Source organism: Haliotis asinina, chromosome 3 (assembly GCF_037392515.1).
Source record: "Haliotis asinina isolate JCU_RB_2024 chromosome 3, JCU_Hal_asi_v2, whole genome shotgun sequence".
In the NCBI taxonomy this organism is placed as follows: domain Eukaryota; kingdom Metazoa; phylum Mollusca; class Gastropoda; order Lepetellida; family Haliotidae; genus Haliotis; species Haliotis asinina.
In genome coordinates this window covers 41,807,334-41,827,676 of record NC_090282.1, presented here as the reverse complement: position 1 = coordinate 41,827,676, position 20,343 = coordinate 41,807,334, and the positions used below count along the sequence as shown (strand labels likewise).

General features: G+C 41.5%; 1 protein-coding gene across 1 annotated transcript; it reads right to left on the bottom strand.

The window, feature by feature from the left end:
* Positions 1 to 3,933: 3,933 nt before the first annotated feature.
* Positions 3,934 to 14,919, bottom strand: LOC137276839 (epidermal retinol dehydrogenase 2-like). The gene is made up of 7 exons (XM_067808487.1): positions 14,703 to 14,919; positions 14,259 to 14,602; positions 12,682 to 12,866; positions 11,754 to 11,885; positions 10,214 to 10,458; positions 8,505 to 8,630; positions 3,934 to 5,731 (listed from the first exon to the last, which is right to left on the bottom strand). The coding sequence occupies exons 2-7, from the start codon at positions 14,416 to 14,418 to the stop codon at positions 5,635 to 5,637; spliced, it is 945 nt and encodes a 314-aa protein (XP_067664588.1). The 5' UTR covers positions 14,419 to 14,602; positions 14,703 to 14,919; the 3' UTR covers positions 3,934 to 5,634.
* Between the last annotated feature and the right edge of the window lie 5,424 nt (positions 14,920 to 20,343).

The following is a 20,343-nucleotide window of genomic DNA, read 5'->3' as shown; positions in this document are numbered from 1 at the left end:
AATGAAAATTTCCTGTGATTCTAGTGTGAAATGTGTCTCTACTTGGTACAATTTCACTTTACAAATTTCTGTTCCATATTTGCCAGGACCTTGAATCCCAGCCTTGTTTTTATCAGAGTTTTGTGGACTGCCTCAGTGGTATGATGCTTAAAGTGTTATCCTGAAACAGAGGTTTGATCCCCATATCATCTCTCATGGCTGCAAAAGATGGTGCTTGATAGTAGATATCCTGTGTAGTGTTGGCCATTAAAGTGATTAATGGGATGACTTGAAAACACCTTCGCAACTTCATCAGTGAAGTTGATGGAACTCTACATTAGTTCTACATTAGTTGACTCAAAGTGGACAAATGATATCATGTTTTCTGTGCATTGAGCACTTTTACAAATGAAATGTAATAACTTTGCAAATGTATGTAAACTGTTGAAGAGTGATAGAGTTCCAAATTGCAAAACTCAATAGGTGCTATAATAACTTAAGTGGATTAAATTTCCAGACAAGACTTGACATTAACATCACAAACATCAGGCATTTAAATGAAGACTGCACCTTAAAGCTGTACAGACAAAAATGCAACCTGGCTCCTGGCTGAGCTAGTTCAGATTTGCTGACTTAGTTCACATATGTCATTGTGTCCCAGTTGCACAGATCGATGTTGCTGTTGATCACTGGATTGTCTAGTCCAGACTCAATTATTTAGTAACTGCTGCCATATAGTTGAAATATTGCTAAGTTTGGTGTAAAACTAAAATTCACCTACCTGAACACCATCACAAGACTGGAACCGTTTTAAGACGAACATGTGACCTATCCAGAGCGCTGACCAAAAGCAGCGAAGGACATACGGGGTTCATTATAGGGCTGGGACAGGTAATGAGTTGGAACTGGGTACCTGTCTTAATATCTGGATCATTATGATCATGTGACTCATAGATTAAACAATATAATATGTTATTCCTTCATGATTAAAAGGTTGTATAGTGGAAGCTGTCTAAACCGGCACTCATTGGGACTGAAGAATTCACTCTGTGTAGACAAGGTGAGGGATTGTAGATAAATGTGAAAGCCACGGACTGGACTGAGATTTTATGCCAGTGTCAACAACTTGCCAGATTGGACAGATGCCGGTTTGGTCAGCTTCCACTGTATTGTCATTGAAGATTTAGACAGAATTCACAGTCACTTCCTATGAATATGATATATGGTTATGATATTGAAAAACCAGAAATTGTAGCCTCCAAGCTGAAGAATATATTATTAATTAATTGTCATTCCTTGCAAATTTGATATCAGGAAGAAAAAAGAGCAGTTATCAAGCTAGAGTAGGGCAGTAGGGGGTAGGGTACTCGGGTATAAAATCTGGGCCGCCCTAGTTGGTTGCTTAGGTGATGAACTCACCACGGCCACACTACCCCTACATTACCAGGACTGTCTGAGATTTCACCAGGGACAATGAGGAACTGTACAGGTGCTGCAGTTTTTCGAGGGAGACGACCAGCTCGAGGCGTCATGCTTAATGATTGGCGACGTCGGCGTCATCTGTGTTAATGACAACAGCGATGGAGACGGTTTTGGCTTAGTGCCAAGTCTTTTTGGTTTTTTTTTTTTTTTTTTTTTTGCTTCAAAGGCGCAAGACTCCATATTTACAGATGTCGTCGAGTATGTTACTGTTAGGCTTACTACTGACTAGCGACCAGTTATCGCCATTTTTAAGCGGTTTTTAACGATTTGCTCCATTATTTCTTAACATGATGGAATACAATTTGTCTTGATGATAGATCAACTATTCACCGATGGTTTCTGCTTGTTTACAGTTGCCGATCTTGTTTCTCCAAAACAGGGTCAACAGGAAGCGAGGTGGTAACGGTGTATTGTGTTTCAAACCTTGACATATTAAAGAAGTTTCATAAAAAAAGAATTAAGAGACCAAAACTCGCTCTCATAGTGGATGTTGAGGGATGTTGATATAAGCTGACGGGAAAATGGAGATGTCACCGCGGGGTTGAACTTGACGTTTTTAGTAGTTGTTTACACTTTTTGCAATGTTTGTTTTCCGGGGGGGAAGATAAAGGTGAAAATTGACAGTTATATTTGGTTAGTATCGTATGCATGGTATCTGTCGAGTCCATAAGACGGATATGGAAATTTGAGTCAATTCAAAGTTGTGATTGAATGTTAGTATTATTGGTATATTCCGACAAATTAAATACCCGTGAAGGTACCGGGGTAGAATTGGTCTCCAGCAACCCATGCTTGCCATAAAAGGCGACTATGCGTGTCGTAAGAGGCGACTAACAGGATCGGGAGGTCGGGCTCGCTGACTTGGTTGACACATGTTATCGGTTCCCAATTGCGCAGCTGAAGGGGGGTGGGGGGGGGGGGGGGGAGAAGAGTATATAATATATAATCAACGTACTATAGTGGGAGGTAAATTCATACCTGAAACCATATTCTGTCTTTTTGTGGTTGTGGTTTTAATGCCTAGTTACCATACTTCGGACGTATTTTCATACTTCGTGGCTTTCGTCCGCTCCACTGTATTCAAACATTCGTTGACGTCAACGTGAATGTCACCCTATTTCCTATTTGACGTCAAGTAACACTGCAAATCGTAAAATGTTCTGCTAATGTGGTGGAAAGAATCTGTTATGTAGGTGGTAATACAACCACTGGTGTAACAGGAGAGGTACAACAGACCTGTTGACTCAGCCCTGTAAAACGCGATAAATAGATCAGCTGACGTATGTCAGCAGGTGGTAAGAAGTGACCAAGCAACGCTATCTACCCACGTGGGAAACGTCAGGCGTGTTTTCATGCAGGGGTGTAAATCAACAAAACGTCCTCTTCAGAAATATTTATTATTACATATAGATTCACTTTTGAAAAAACAACAGTACATGATGTATATATAGATAATATATAAAGTAATATATGTGACATAGGTATGATAGGCAGTGGGTGCGATAACGCTCCCGTATGTCGTCTGTAGGCAAGGTCGAGAAGAATAACCTGGACAGAACAAGGCAATCCAAGTCATGGTTGATGATTCCTGGCACGACTGAGATCTGTGGCCCGTGAGACTTGTAAACACTCTCGCCTTCACGGATGGACAATCATCAAACTAACGTTTCATCTCTGCATAAATATAATTTGGTAAGAAATATTTAAAAAATCCTTGAAAAGAAGACCAATCGAGAAACCTGGGGAAATCTAGACTTGCTCATTACAGGAAGGGCTAAACAGAAGGGGAGACAATGCTTTCAGGGGCAGCAAGATATATATTCACATACTATTATAAACTACACGTTTTATAACCTGAAAGTGCTGTCAACATGGCGTCACGCCAGCTGGAATTTAACTATTGGCTAAACATAGAATTGTAATTACGTATCCTACTGACAATAAGAACGTTATGGAGAGTACGCTATAGTTTTACATACTGTTGTGTAAATGTCATGGCTAGTCTCGTAAGTGTAGAAGACAAATTAGGTACCCAAATTTTATTTTCCTGTTTAATCTGGTGGGGCGACAAGGATGAGGGCGAGTTATATATATAGGGTTAGGGTACATATATATATATAACTCGCCCTCATCCTTATATACATGTACACACACACACACACACACACACATATATATATATATATATATACTTGTTTGTGTGTAACAGTGTCCGGTGTTTCAGTTTCAGTATTTTGATACACAAGGCCAGTGAACCAAAAGACTGACTGACCCTAATTTACTAATTCAGACATAATAATCCTCTAGGTAGGGTCAGGTCGATTGACAGAACTAGCATACTGGATTCAAGCCCACCTGGTAACCTGCTAGCTCATATTTTCTGTTCTAAAATTATCTTTAACAGACAGACCTTTCAGACACTCCCACCATCACGTTGAAGAGCACATATTGTATAAATAACACAAATATATATTGTATTTAGCCCACACATCATTTCGGTATATGTCAGATGTTGGTTAAAAATGGGTGAAATGTATTTTGAAATATATCATCCACAATTTCTATTCCTGATTAAACCAATTTGAACTAGATATGTCGATGAAGTAAAATTCCAAGCCATATATTCACTGAGCATTCACTGTAGCCGAAAAAAATATGAGAGAAAACCAAGTTATTGTAAACACTTGCAGGATAACGTCTTTAGTATATACACTGAAACATCACATTCATTGCAATAAAGTGAGTGACATCCCCAATATCTCTCGGGTATACGGTTCGATAAATGTCCACTGGATGCATCTACTTCACATCTACTCTTTATTACTTGGCTAGCTTTTTTATTCAATCAGATGTCTACGCTGGGAAGTTGAGAGGACCAATCACAGCCCACTTCCGCTCTTTAAATTTCTAACCGACTAAACTTAGTAACACAAACCATGCAGTGGTTCACTGAAAGACGAAGAAGGAGTTCATGTGTATATTTAGAATAAGTTTTGGACCCATCACTTTGTCTGCATGATTTCCCAAAAATCTGATTCGCACTGCGAACAAAAGTTGGCATCCGCCATCACCGCCAAGCTCGGATCTAATGGCGGCTTAGCTGATAAGCTCCTGTGACAATGCGGAGCCAGCAATGGAAGGTAATATAATTATCGGGCCGTAGATGCATCCAGGGTATTATAGTGGGGACTTATCGGAAAGTATACCCTGGAGAAATCAAGGATGAGTGAGTGAGTGTAATTTTACGCTGCTTTTGGCAAAACGTGTATTCCAGCAATATCGCGAAATGGGTTTCATGCAATAAGGAAGTTGACTATCCATGGTACTTGGTTTTCCTTCATCTCTTCATCTTTACAACTTCTAAAATGCCTCTCAAAGAAGGAAAAATATTATAAATGAATAAGGGGAGACATGAAGCTACAAGTGTTCCAACATTTTAGTTAAAGTGCAATACATACCTTGTGAATAAACCTAAAAACGAATAAAGGAACACATGCACTTTCATGTGTTCCCTTTTTCGTTTCCATGATAAATGACATCTATAGTTTGTTTTGCCAAACCACAGGGTAAATATACATGAATCGTAACATATGAGGAAATGGCACAGGTGTTGGTATCGGGGGTTCGCTGACTCTACTTTCGAAACAACAGAATCTCATTACTTATGTTACACGCTGAATCAGTTTCTTAAGTCAGGTGAGCCTGGGATGTATATGTCCAAGGAGCACATTATGGCACTCAAGTCCCATGTTGTGATGAACAATGCCTCGACCTAATGTTCAATGACTTAATTCTATATTTGGCATCTCCAGAATATAAAAATACAAAAATACTGACTTAATAGTTTCAAAACACCCCTAGAAAGTTCCTTAGTGAAGATTACTTTTTTAAAAACACCGGTTGGTTTTGTTTCGGAAAGGAAAGACTAGAGCGCCTGTTCGAAGAGTCCCTGTAGATATAACCGTACTACAAAGACAATGGTCATCACAACTTCTTAAAGATCCGTAATCACATGTAGAAAGTCTGGCGCGTCCATGAATACACGAGACAATAATTACGAATGCGTTTGTTCAAACTGGGCTGGTACTGATAGAAGCTTGGCCCCTATCGAAGTCATGTAAACAGATTGGCGGCTTCGGATTTTGATGACTGTGCGTCTACTGACTAGTAATGTTATTGAACTGCCTTTCCTCGCCCTTTGAAGGTTGTCATCATCGAGTTTACTCCCATGAAGTCGCACAATAGGAACGCTACTTTAATTGGAAGAATGCTGGAAGGAAAACAAAATTCCGTTTGAATGAACAGTACAAATTAAAACTGCGATGAATCTCGATCGGGGCCCGTACATGAAACAAAGTGTCCCGTACATATGTGTATACATGTATAGCAAGGTATTTTGACATTTCATGGAAGTCTACGATGACACATAAATATACTGTTATGAGACAATAGTCTACAACACAAACTGTAATTAGGACGGTTTGTTTAAGGCGTGTCTGTTTGTTGTTTATGACCAATAATCGAATACAGTCACCCGCTTTTACCTAGGTCCTCTTGACGGCCCGAATCTATGAAAATAGAAAACATACACCACGGCTTAATATAGGCGTCTTAGTAATTGACGGATATATTGGGATCCCCGATATTCTCAGTATTTGCCCATTGTCATGTAGGTATCCTTCGAGCGGTGTGATCTACTTACCTTTTGAACGCTAGCTGTGATAGTGTGTACCCATTCAGAGTTGTGACATGCCTGCCCTTTGCGCGTTGTATTACACGTATCCTTTGCAAGCTGTCATAAACGTACTGCTGAACGTTATGATCAACCCATAACCTTTGAGCCATGGGATATACATACCCTTTGAACCATGGGATATACATACCCTTTGAGTCATGGGATATACATACGCTTTGAGTCATGGGATATACAAACCCTTTGAGTCATGGGATATACATACCCTTTGAACCATGGGATATACATACCCTTTGAGTCATGGGATATACATACGCTTTGAGCCATGGGATATACAAACCCTTTGAGTCATGGGATATACATACCCTTTGAGCCATGGGACATACATACCCTTGGAGTCATGGGATAAACATACTCTTTGAGTCATGGGATATACAAACCCTTTGAGTCATGGGATATACATACCCTTTGAGCCATGGGATATACATACCCCTTGGGATAAACATACCCTTTGAGCCATGGGATAAACAAACCCTTTGAGTCATGGGATAAACATACCCTTTGAGTCATGGAATAAACATACCCTTTGAGTCATGGTGAGTCAAGGGATAAATATACCCTTTGAGCCATGGGATATGCATACCCTTTCAGTCATGGGATATACATACCCTTTCAGTCATGGGATATACATACCCCTTGGGATAAACATACCCTTTGAGCCATGGGATAAACATACCCTTTGAGTCATGGGATAAACATACCCTTTGAGTCATGGGATATACATACCCTTTGAGTCATGGGATAAACAAACCCTTTGAGTCATGGGATAAACAAACCCTTTGTGTCATGGGATAAACATACCCTTTGAGTCATGGGATATACATACCCCTTGGGATATACATACCCTTTGAGTCATGGGATATACATACCCTTTGAGTCATGGGATATACATACCCTTTGAGTCATGGGATATACATACCCTTTGAGTCATGGGGTAAACATACCCTTTGAGTCATGGGGTAAACAAACCCTTTGAGCCATGGGATAAACATACCCTTTGAGTCATGGGATAAACATACCCTTTGAGTCATGGGATATACATACCCTTTGAGTCATGGGATATACATACCCCTTGGGATAAACATACCCTTTGAGCCATGGGATAAACAAACCCTTTGAGTCATGGGATAAACAAACCCTTTGAGTCATGGGATAAACATACCCTTTGAGTCATGGGATAAACATACCCTTTGAGTCATGGGATATACATACCCCTTGGGATATACATACCCTTTGAGTCATGGGATATACATACCCTTTGAGTCATGGGATATACATACCCTTTGAGTCATGCGATATACAAACCCTTTGAGTCATGGGATATACATACCCTTTGAGTCATGGGATATACATACCCTTTGAGTCATGGGATAAACATACTCTTTGAGTCATGGGATATACATACCCCTTGGGATAAACATACCCTTTCAGTCATGGGATAAACAAACCCTTTGAGTCATGGGATAAACATACCCTTTGAGTCATGGAATAAACATACCCTTTGAGTCATGGTGAGTCATGGGATAAATATACCCTTTGAGCCATGGGATATACATACCCTTTCAGCCTCTCGCATACACACATTCTTTGAGCCATGGGGAAAACATACTCTCTGAGCCGTAGATTATACATATCCATGACCCATGGGATATACACACCATCTGACCCATGTGATATACATACCACTTGAGCCATATGATATACATACCATTTCAGCTATGGGATACACATATCCTTTGAGCCATCTGATATACATACCATCTGAGCTGTATAAGTATACATACCCTTTGAGCCATGGGATATACACCTTTGAGGCATGGGATACACATACCATTTGATCCATGGGATATACACACCATTTGAGCTATGTAAATATACATACCCTTTGAGCCATGGGATATACACCTTTGAGCCATGGGATATACACCTTTGAGCCATGGGATATACACCTTTGAGGCATGGGATACACATACCATTTGATCCATGGGATATACACACCATTTGAGCTATGTAAATATACATACCCTTTGAGCCATGGGATATACACATTTGAGGCATGGGATACACATACCCTTTGAGCCATGGGATAAACACACCATTTGAGCTATGTAAATATATATACACTTTGAGCCATGGGATATACACCTTTGAGCCATGGGATATACACCTTTGAGCCATGGGATAAACACACCATTTGAGCTATGTAAATATATATACACTTTGAGCCATGGGATATACACCTTTGAGGCATGGGGTACACATACCCATTTGAGCCATGGGATATACATACCCTTTGAGCGCTATGAAAGCGTAAAGAATCTTGGGGATAATGACGATAGCGGAGTTACACAACAAAGCGTCCATGATGCTGTCTACAACGTCGTCAGGTTTCAGTTTGGGCAGGAGGAAGGAGAACCTGTAACACAAATGGACTGTTATATATCAATACTCCGCTGTCATATGCTAATAAACACAACACCTGTACAGGAAGTCGTGTAGAAAGCTGAACAAACCAGCTCTTAAATTCTCTAGGACTTAATAAACACAGAACAGGCGTTTGGTGTAACCTTCAGCAGCTGGGGAAGAGAGTTGGTCTTTCTTTCTATTGCGACTGAGAAAGGAGTTTGTAGTGAACGGCACTTTGAACACACCAGCAGTCACAAATGTCAGATCATCTACACTAGTCCTCATTCCTCTCAACAACTGATCAGGGAATCAAATCATCAAACCACGTTCCTGTAGACAACTACTCGTGTATGCCATAAGTGACTGCAGTAACGTGAAATAATATGAGTTCCTTAAATCGCCCAACTTCATTCTTCTGTTATGAACACAAACTACCACACACCATCAGTCGTTCCGGTGTAGACGCGCCGGGCCTCCGTAACAACATTATACGTCATGGGCAAAGCAGTGCATGCATGTGGGCCCTCAGCCGCACAACCCCTCACAGGAATAAATGTGGGAATGGGAAATCGTCTGAGAGAAGTGGGAATTCGAGGATATCGTCCAAACGTTGGTCCTGTCCTGACACGACTGCACCGACAATAGCATATGTCCGACGGTGCAACAGGGTACAGGCATGGAACCTAGGGAACTCACGACGCGTTTGGTTCAGCGAGGAATCGTGTTTCCTCCTGCAACGACGGGACTGGAAGACGGAGTCAACGCGAACTGCGTTCGACAGGTGGGTAGATTTGGCGTTTGGGGCCACGTCCTACTGGGGTAGATCAGGGCTAGTGGTGGTTCAAGCAAATCGTTACATCGACCAAATCATTCGACCTCACCTCCTCCCACTTTTCAACCACCAGAGGGAGCAGTTTCATTGACACGACAACGCTCGACCGCACACAGTTAGTATAACAGGTGCCACTCGCTCTTCGTCTGTGGATTTCTTTCCTTTTCTTTTTTGGTGTGTGTGTGTTTTGTAAAGAGTTTACACGTATGTTCGCGGGGGTCACGGGCAGCTGCCTAATGTGCAAAGACGTTATGCCTGCATTGTATATACTCTCTATATTCGAATTGCGTCACGTCTCTAAAACGTAGCAATTTTCTGTCATTTTCGCAATGACCAAAGAGAAAAATGTTGGACGCAATGAAGTCCTCCTGAAACGCGAGGAGCACACGGTCGTGAAGTCAAATCCCAGACCTTAATCAGTAGTTTCTCAGCACAGATGCTTGTAAGTTTCAACAATGCAATAAATGTGAAAACCTGCATCACCTCTTGCCCCAGTCACACTGTAAGTTAGCTGACACACCGTGTTAAGCTTAAAATACCTTTCCAAACGACATAAGAAACAACACTGTCACATGATCCCCATCATACCATCATAGTTTGGTTGTTGTAGAGGTGGAAGGGTAGCCAGTGGTTAAAGCGTTTGCTGGTAATGCCAAAGCTTCGGGTTCGGTCCCTTACAAGAGGGTGATATTTCCTTTCGTCTCGCACATTCACTCTGCATATATATTCTGTAGCGAGTTACGACAACCCATGTTGCTCACCTTGATTCGCAGCCATCAAACATGCCTGTATCTATTAGATAAGGACAAACAACTGTTGTATGAACACCCGTTTTGCCTGAAGTTTCAAGTTCGTATCTTAGAGACTCTTCGAACCCGACCGCCGCAAATTTACTGGCGCAATAATCCGCCAAACCCGACACACCAAGTAGTCCCGCGGAACTTGCGATGTTTACTATGTGGCCGTGATTCCTGTCCAGCATGGAAGGCAGGAATGCTTTCACCGTCTGAAAAAGTAGTTCCGACATAACATCATTGTTAATACCACATTCATCAATATTTCCTACTGTACAATGTCTGCCAGGAGACCAGTCACGGCACACCATCGAGGTATATGACGACATACAATGACCCAAAGTGAGCGAGGAGTTGGCCATTCGTATAGCTGCGATATCGAAGTTTGGTACACCTGCAGAATGCCGGATACCTACCAGTTGTATTGTTTAGTGTCACGTCACTCTAATCCCAAACCTAAACCTAACCTTACCCTAACATTAACTTAACTTTAACCAGGGAGACTATATACTGTATATGTAGATTATCCACGACTTCACCAAAAGTAAACTCGCTTGCTTTTAAAGATGGCGGAAGGTATACGGTATTCTGTCGTCTTACCCGAAGTTTTACTCTGCTCCACTTAGTTTACAACCAGTTCCACTGCCTGCTAAGAGTAAACAACACGTAAAGTTGTTGGGTGGCACATGTAAAGGATGTCCAGCTAAATTCTCGAATGATTTGGCAAGCCTTGATAAGCTCCGAGAAATCGCTGACTTGCATAATAACACCAGAGACCATATAATATTATATGGTCTCTGATAACACACAGTCGCGACCCATAGTTTCTTGATACGTATGCTTTACAAGTTATTGATTTCAGTGGCCCATAAAACGGGACTACGAGATTGTATTTGTCTCCAGACTGACATGTAATCATGGTTTAACATGAGTCAAAATCAACTAAAATAAACTGAAATATTGCAAACTTATAGTAAGTGTATAATAAACGTTTATATGTTCTATAAATATAGCAGTCACTGATGGATGAACACTGAGTGAGACACGAACTATAGGAAACAATTGGGTCGTATAGGGAGCAGTTCAAACGATGATTAAAAACACTAATTCCCAAAGGTATGAATCACACACCTCTAAAATGTTTACTTGTAAATAGTCGACGTCCCCTAGGAGATTCCACTGTCAAGCAATCCTCAGTGGTCGGTAAAGGTGTCGCTGCCGTAGAGCGTTGTATTAGAGTAACAAATTTGTTTGATTGATTTATTGTGTTCAAACTGACTTATTTCCTTCGATCGAGAAACTTTCTTCCTGAATAAAATATGACGAGTTTAGTGTCTATTTACTGTGACTGTAAATCTCCTGAAAAGCGTTCTTGTAGGACTGAATATTCCCATACCTATTATGCCCCCTCTTCTAAACTGCAAGGAATTAAGGTTTCAATCTAGCACAGAACTCTTGAACTGTTCCCTTACGCCCCCGCGTGGCTTCCAGTGTAACCGGAACTGACCCAGAAATGCGCCTGAACGTTGACCTGCATTGTCTTCTGAACCATCTCATCTGGACATTGCATGAACTTCCGACCAGTCACTATACCAGCGTTGTTGACCAGGATGTCAATATCGCCCATGTCACGCTTCACCTACACACAGGAATACGGCAGTTACAGTTTGTCAACTCCCTTTTAAGTACACAAGACACGGTGACGCAGTTCAAATCTGCTTTCGCCGAGACATGTTATTACGCATTACCGTAATGCTGGAACATGGCACAAATCTCACGTCGCTGGAAAAAGGAGTACGGGCTGCAAAAACTAAAACTATCATCATATCTAGGATTCTAAACCGTGGTCTGGGCCCAGTTGCACAAAGTGGTCACAGCCAGTCTTCGTAAACTTAGTGTCAGTGCTTTTCGTTACACCCCACCAATGAGACTCAGTAGTGAGTATAACGAAAAATACTGATGCTAAGTTTACTTAGACTGTGATCACAGCTAATATATCTTAAGACATGGACTAAGACAGTCATGCTGCTAAGATTGCTTTGAACACCAGGGCCCTGGCACACCAACGGACGTAATTCGACTCGGCAGTTATCGAAGCCTTCGTCGACCCACCAATCCGTGTGTCTGTTCAGGATTGATAACTGAATATGGGTAATTGGTTCATCTTGTCAAGTGACAAGTTTATCTTAGTCACCAAACAGATTGCTAGTTCACTAATGGCCCAGTCTCCAGTGGATATCAAGACACACTTTATCATGATCCCATCTCTGATTTCCGTTGTTACTGGCAAAAAATATTCTCTTCGACGTGTATTAATTATCTTATTGTTCATCACAGATGAGGTCTGAAAGTAACTCAGTGTCATTTCTTTGAGTGACAATGTTTGTTCATATTTATCTATGATGATTAAAGGTTTAGAGAAGTGTATAACCAACCTTCTCGGCTGTCTGGTATATCTGTTTTGCATCCGACAGATCTACGGTGTATGTTTTCACAGTGATACCAAATCGCTGAACTTGCGCAGCTGTCTCCTCGTTACCTTCCTTGTTGATGTCCCACAGCACCAGACGACAACCACGGTCGGCAAAACGCTTTGCGAGCAGACGACCAATTCCGCTACCTGCGGAAAGACGGCGATCACTCAGTGCGAGGATGCAATGCGAGGACCTTTAATGTGGAATGTCAATAATTTCATGAAGTATCACTACATATTTGTGTAAGTCAACAATAACCGCTAAACACTACAAGAACTGCCCCGGCGTCAAATGAGTGAATATGTGAAGGTGGTTTTACGCCGCTTTTGTTACTTTTCCGGTAATATCACGGCGGGGTACACCGGAGATGGGCTAACCATGTTTGGAATCGGGGTATCCGACGTGATGAGTAAACGCCCAACTACAAGGTTATCCTACAAGGTAACCAGTCCCTGCCTTTCTGACCCCGTCCAGCATCAAGGACTCCTCTCATAACTACATGGGCAGAAAGTCATCAGAGATCTTGCTGCGGTGACACTGTTCCTACGGACGACAGTGGGAAATAGCAGCCACGACTCGACCTGTCAACGTTGGTTGATGAGCTCGTAGGATTTTTTAGTAATGCACTATAGTATTACAAAAAATATATTGTACTGAATGCGCTCGATGGGCCTTCACGAGCATCTGTACAAAACTCCACTTACACGCAATGCATTTATACGACACGTTTCAAAACTCAAAAGTTTAGCAATGAAATGATATTGGCTGAAATATTCAGTGTAACCGCACGAAAGCAGACATATAAGTAAGTGCATTCGTGCAATAATACGACATACGACCGACCAGCACACACAATATTTAACACGTACCAAATGAAATTCTATTTGCCAGAAATAAAACTATAGAGGCAGAATGGAGGCGTCGCGGTCGCCAAATCTTGCAAGAATATGTCCATGATTCTTCCCAGAGTCTCCAATATGTTGTCGCCCTGCTCTTGTGAAATAATTAGGCTATTATGTCTGTCATAATGGGTAATAAATAAATGGTTACACACCCAGTTTTGTATGAATGATTATGCGCACAGGCATAAGAACTAAGAAATGAAAAAATAAACAAGAGTAAATCTGATGCTCGAAATAACGATATAAGGATCCTGGGACAGCTACGGGAAGCACCTCAACAGCGAATTGCATTACCTTAAAGAGCTGAGCCTTAAAATAATGTAACAATATCCTAGTTGCATTGACCCGTTAGGGTCCCGGGGTAGAATAGACCTTCAGCAACCCATGCTTGCCATAAAAAGCGACTTTGCTTATCGTAAGAGGCGACTAACGGATCAGGTGGTCAGGCTCGCTGACTTGGTTGACACATGTCATCGGTTCCCAATTGGGCAGATAGATGCTCATGATGTTTATCACTGGATTGCCTGGTCCAGACTCGATTATTTACAGACCTTCCCCATATAGCTGGAATATTGCTGAATGCGGCGTAAAACTAAACTCATTCATCCCTAGTTGCATCGAATTTTCAAAGCCCACCTGCACCAGTTATAAGGACGGTTTCTCCTGAAATGTCTTTCCCCCGAACACTTGCAGGTAGGACTGCCAGTACAATCGCCTCCAGCCAAAAGTACAGCAACTTCCCTATAAGCACTATCACCTCCAACACCATTTCAAATATGGCCGCCACGTCCACCATCTTGTTTCACTTCCTGGGTCGTTCGTATAACAATGCCTCACGCTGTAAATATCAAATCTAAATCCCTTCCTTGTAGAGTAAGCAAGTTGTGTAACCGATATGTTTTGGGCTACAGTTGCGACAGTCGTGTCTGTCGTTGAAGAAGTGGAGATGGAGAAGTGTCTGAGTGAAGTCTGTGCAGCACCTGTAACACATGAAGCGGCTGGGTACAGGACTGAACCTATTTACAGATATACAAATAATGACGTGAGCGTATTGTCAGGTAACAATAAAATAGTGGTTACCTCCCTTGTCTGGGTACGATTACATCCGTGTCGCCCTCAACAAGGTCAGCAGTTAATACAGTCGGTGTTGCAGTACAAAAGGCTAATGGCAGATGCCATTACTGGATTTATGCAAAAGACGAATCTTCCGACAAACCCGACAAATCATATTCAACAACCTTTAGTTAATAACAACGCGTCGGACATCCGACCAGGGTTCACCTGTATACACAAACTGGACTTCGACCCGTGTTGCGATTACCTGTTTACGTTGATACCGAAACGCAGATAACAAAATATATAAATACCGTAGCAAATTAAAATGCTTAATCCATGGAGCCCCGGTCGAGTGTATGGAATGCGGGTATGTTGTGGTGACTGGGTACACATTTTCTCATGTTCAACAGGTGTCATTTGCAGGGTTATTTATCTCATGCATTTGTGTGGACTATGATTTTAGTTCCAGACGAAATATTTTAAAGACCCATCATCATAACCATATATTTAATTTTTTATGGTTGTCTTCCTCTGATTGAGTTTGTGTGGAAAAACTATTAAAACCTTCATCCTCACAACCACACACACCCTATAAACTCTTAACAGTTAGAGTTACTGGTGTTGAACAAGTGGGTGACACATAGGAGTGACAAGTACATGGGTTCCTTATCAGACTGAGTGGCTGGCAAACTCGCTACCTGCATGTAACGTTTACGTCTTGGCTCGGATTGCGAAATATTCTGAACTGGTTTGCGGACAGGGTACCCCACCAGTGTCTTGTGCAGTGATGGGGTTTCAAGAGCACAAACACTATTTCAGCATTTCAGATGCAGCGGTTAATAAACGTTGATAGCAGGTTGATATTGGTAGGTATGAGGTAGGGCAATGGTGTGTATTTCTGTTTAAATGTACATTACTAGTTCCCCATGAACTGAAAAGCTGTGTGATAGTTATATTTCATTTTGTAAACAGGCACAGCTATAGAACAATAGCTTGTGGATCATAAACTGTGATTAATAATGTCGTACAACTGCGACGTCATTTGACGTCGTTAATATCGTTAACTATTCTGGGCGTATCGGGGGCGTATCCAAAGCCAGTCTGGAGCGTATCCAAAATATGGGCTACAAAGTACGCGAACGTATGCTCTGAGGCGCCTGGTCTTTTTGAAGAGACGGTTTCTTCTCACAACTGACCGATTAATCTATTGTTCGCTGGTAACCGTGCAAGATTGTCCTTCATATCACACTGGATATATGTTATACACATACACGCACGCACGCACATACATATCCATATATATGCACATACATACATACACACACACACACACACACACACACACACACACACACACACACACACACACACACACACACACACACACACACATACATATCTGATATACAAAAATAGGCATGTGTAGCTGTTGTCTTTGTGTCCTCTTTGCCACCACGTCTCACACACAGAAGACGACAGTAAACACGTTAATGATGTTTACGCTTTTTATGAGATCTTTATTTGTTGTAATATTATTGCAAAAACACGAAAATTAGATAACTAATTGCCGCGAAATAGTGGTTAAAACGCGTGGCATGAATCATCCTGTGTTAAATAAGCATAATTTAAACCATCTTTTAAAAGTATTTTAATTCAATATCAAACATATTGATAAATAAGTTCATTTGCAACCGTATTCCATTTTGGAATCATACAAAACCGTAGTTGCAATTTTACACTTTGATTGCAAAAATGAGAATAAGTAGAGAAACACTTGTTCTTTCATTTCCTCGTTCGTTTCCCGCGGTGGTGTGGTTAAAGCGATCGCTCGTCATTCCAAAGACCCGGGTTTGATTCCCCACATTTGTATAATATGTGAAACCTATTTCTGGTGTACCCCTTCGTGATATTCCTGGAATTTTGTAAAAAGCGGCGTAAAACTAACCTCACTCACACACGCTGCTTGGAAAAGATACCAATACTTGGTACACATACATTCTCTCACTCACCCCTGCTTCGTTTCCACCAATATGTATGTAAACAGTCCAGAAGGAATCGCTCGGAATGCAGGGATCCGTACGAACGGAGTTTTAAACAGTTTCATTATTTATCGTCTTTATCTTGATAAGAATATCCTTATCCACGTGTTGAATAGTTTGTTCAAATAAACAAGCTGTTCTTAATGATACTTTGTGCGAGCCAAAATGAAAAAGGGTAGTTACCGTATGTTGAGCCAGACTAACACGTCGTGCTGTGATAGTAAGAAGGTGGTGTTGCCTTGTTATCGCATATATACCCTGGTTAATCAGCGTTATACATCTATACTCATGTGATACATATTTACTGACAACCAGGTGGACACACGTGACTGGCATATATACTGCACGCTGACATGAAAAATGTAGCGACATGACATTTTGTGCCTTAAAAATATTGTTGTCAGGGAAGGAATATGTGAGCAAACTAATGAGGCGCGAATGAGGAAATGCACAGGCCTGTTTACTTCGACAGGGAAAAACTGTATTGTATAAACTTAATAAGTAAACAATCGCACTATTAAAGACATAAGGTCATCATCAAAGGAAAAACAGTCGGTCAAATTCAATCACTATGCAAGTCGAATGAGGATCTAGAAACTGAAGTATGGCTGCGCAAACTGTGGCTTCGTCTCTTGTTAGTTTTCGCATTGTACCCAGACACGTGACTTTGACAGTGTTTTCTGAAGGATGGTTGTGCTCGGCCTGGTTCTTGGGGCAGTCTCCAGAAGCCGGTCTGAATGATAGATGTGTTCATTTGTCACGCCATTGTCCCAGACTCGATCTTACAAGTATTACAACTTTCCCGCTCTGATTGTGTGTTAGATCGATATGCAGTGAGTGATTTGGGGTTTACGCCCCTTCGAAAAACAATTCGGATTTACAACCATCCCACAGTCTGGAGATGGTGACACATAATCAGACCACTACCTATCACCCAACACCGTCTGGAGATGGTGACACATAATCAGACCACTACCTATCACCCAACACCGTCTGGAGATGGTGACACATAATCAGACCACTATCTATCACCACACATCGTCTGGAGATGGTAACACACAATCAGACCACTACCTATCACCCAACACCGTCTGGAGATGGTGACACATAATCAGACCACTACCTATCACCCAACACCGTCTGGAGATGGTGACACATAATCAGACCACTATCTATCACCACACACCGTCTGGAGATGGTGACACACAATCAGACCACTACCTATCACCCAACACCGTCTGGAGATGGTGACACATAATCAGACCACTATCTATCACCACACATCGTCTGGAGATGGTGACACACAATCAGACCACTACCTATCACCCAACACCGTCTGGAGATGGTGACACACAATCAGACCACTACCTATCACCTAACACCGTCTGGAGATGGTGACACACAATCAGACCACTACCTATCACCCAACACCGTCTGGAGATGGTGACACATAATCAGACCACTATCTATCACCACACATCGTCTGGAGATGGTGACACACAATCAGACCAATACCTATCACCCAACACCGTCTGGAGATGGTGACACGTAATCAGACCACTACCTATCACCCAACACCGTCTGGAGATGGTGACACACAATCAGACCACTACCTACCACCCAACACCGTCTGGAGATGGTGACACACAATCAGACCACTACCTATCACCCAACACCGTCCGGAGATGGTGACACACAATCAGACAACTACCTATCACCCAACACCGTCTGGAGATGGTGACACACAATCAGACCACTACCTATCACCCAACACCGTCTGGAGATGGTGACACATAATCAGACCACTACCTATCACCACACATCATCTGGAGATGGTGACACACAATCAGACAACTACCTATCACCCAACACCGTCTGGAGATGGTGACACACAATCAGACCACTACCTATCACCCAACACCGTCTGGAGATGGTGACACACAATCAGACCACTACCTATCACCACACATCGTCTGGAGATGGTGACACACAATCAGACAACTACCTATCACCCAACACCGTCTGGAGATGGTGACACACAATCAGACCACTACCTATCATCCAACACCGTCTGGAGATGGTGACACATAATCAGGCCTGTGCCTACCAACCAACACCGTCTGAAGATGGTGACACATAATCAGACCACTACCTACCAACCAACACCGTCTGAAGATGGTGACACACAATCAGACCATTACCTATCACTACACGTCGTCTGGAGATGGTGAAAACAATCAGACCACTACCTATCACCTAACGCCGTCTGGAGATGGTGACACATAATCAGACCACTATCTATTACCCAACACCGTCTGGAGATGGTGACGAGCAATCATTCCAGTATATACAAAGAAACAGCAATAAACAGTTATTTCAGTAGAGGGATAACACAAAGTGCAGAAAGACGGTTTTACATTTCACATCAACTGTTATTGTCATAGTCTTGCAGACCACTTTATGCTTACCATTAGAGTTCTTATTCTGGTATGTAATGAGATACTTACGCATAGCTTATATAGTCAGAGTGTCTTACGTGACACTTACGTAGACCGTATATAGTGAGGCACGTACGTATCCTGTATATAGCGAGACGCTTACGTCTCTGTATACAGAGACCGTCTTACGTATACCGTATATAGTGAGAGTGTCTTACATATATAGTGAGAGTGCCTTACATATATAGTGAGAGTGTCTTGTATAAATAGTGACAGCGTCTTACTTATACCGTATATAGTGACAGTGTCTTACATATATATTGAGAGTGTCTAAATATATAGTGTCTTACATATATAGTGAGTGTCTTACATACATAATGACAGTGTCTTACATATATAGTGACAGTGTCTTACTTATACCGTATATAGTGACAGTGTCTTATATATATAGTGAGAGTGTCCTACATATATAGTGACAGTGTCTTACTTATACCGTATATAGTGACAGTGTCTTACATATATATTGAGAGTGTCTAAATATATAGTGTCTTACATATATAGTGAGTGTCTTACATATATAATGACAGTGTCTTACATATATAGTGACAGTGTCTTACTTATACCGTATATAGTGAGAGTGTCGTACATATATAGTGACAGTGTCTTACTTATACCGTATATAGTGACAATGTCTTATATATATAGTGAGAGTGTCCTACATATATAGTGACAGTGTCTTACTTTTACCGTATTCGGTTTGCGTACCTTGTTTAGCAAATGAAGTTCTCACTGTGGTGTAACTTTCTTCCTCGAAATGGTGTAAGTGTTATAAGACAATGTAATTTATTGCTAAACAACGCAGTGGTTGTATTATATTGTTCCTGTTCATGCCCAAGAGAGGTCGGCAGTAAGTTACTATATTCAGATTTAGATTTGAAACATGTAAGCTAAAATCCCATATAAAGCTCTAGTCTTATCCAGTAAATCACTGGTAAAATCAGTAAATCAATACCATGTAACGGGTAAGTACGTTTCCACCATACTACATTATATCATGATAAGTGAATGCATGATAGTAGTATATGGCGATCATTCCGTTACTCTAGATTCTTGTTTGGGTCTTTGGGGCAGATTGAGCACTGTCACTGATAAGGGACCGTTCATAATTATAGCTAGTGTGTGTTAGTG

Coding starts and splice junctions, on each gene's coding strand:
- LOC137276839 (XM_067808487.1), bottom strand. CDS start 14,418: ATGGTGGACGTGGCGGCCATATTTGAAATGGTGTTGGAGGTGATAGTG. Junction 12,867..14,258: donor CGTCCTTATAACTGGTGCAG/GTGGGCTTTGAA, acceptor GTCTTTCCGCAG/GTAGCGGAATTGGTCGTCTG. Junction 8,631..10,213: donor TTTGATGGCTGCGAATCAAG/GTGAGCAACATG, acceptor TTTGTGTTACAG/GTTCTCCTTCCTCCTGCCCA.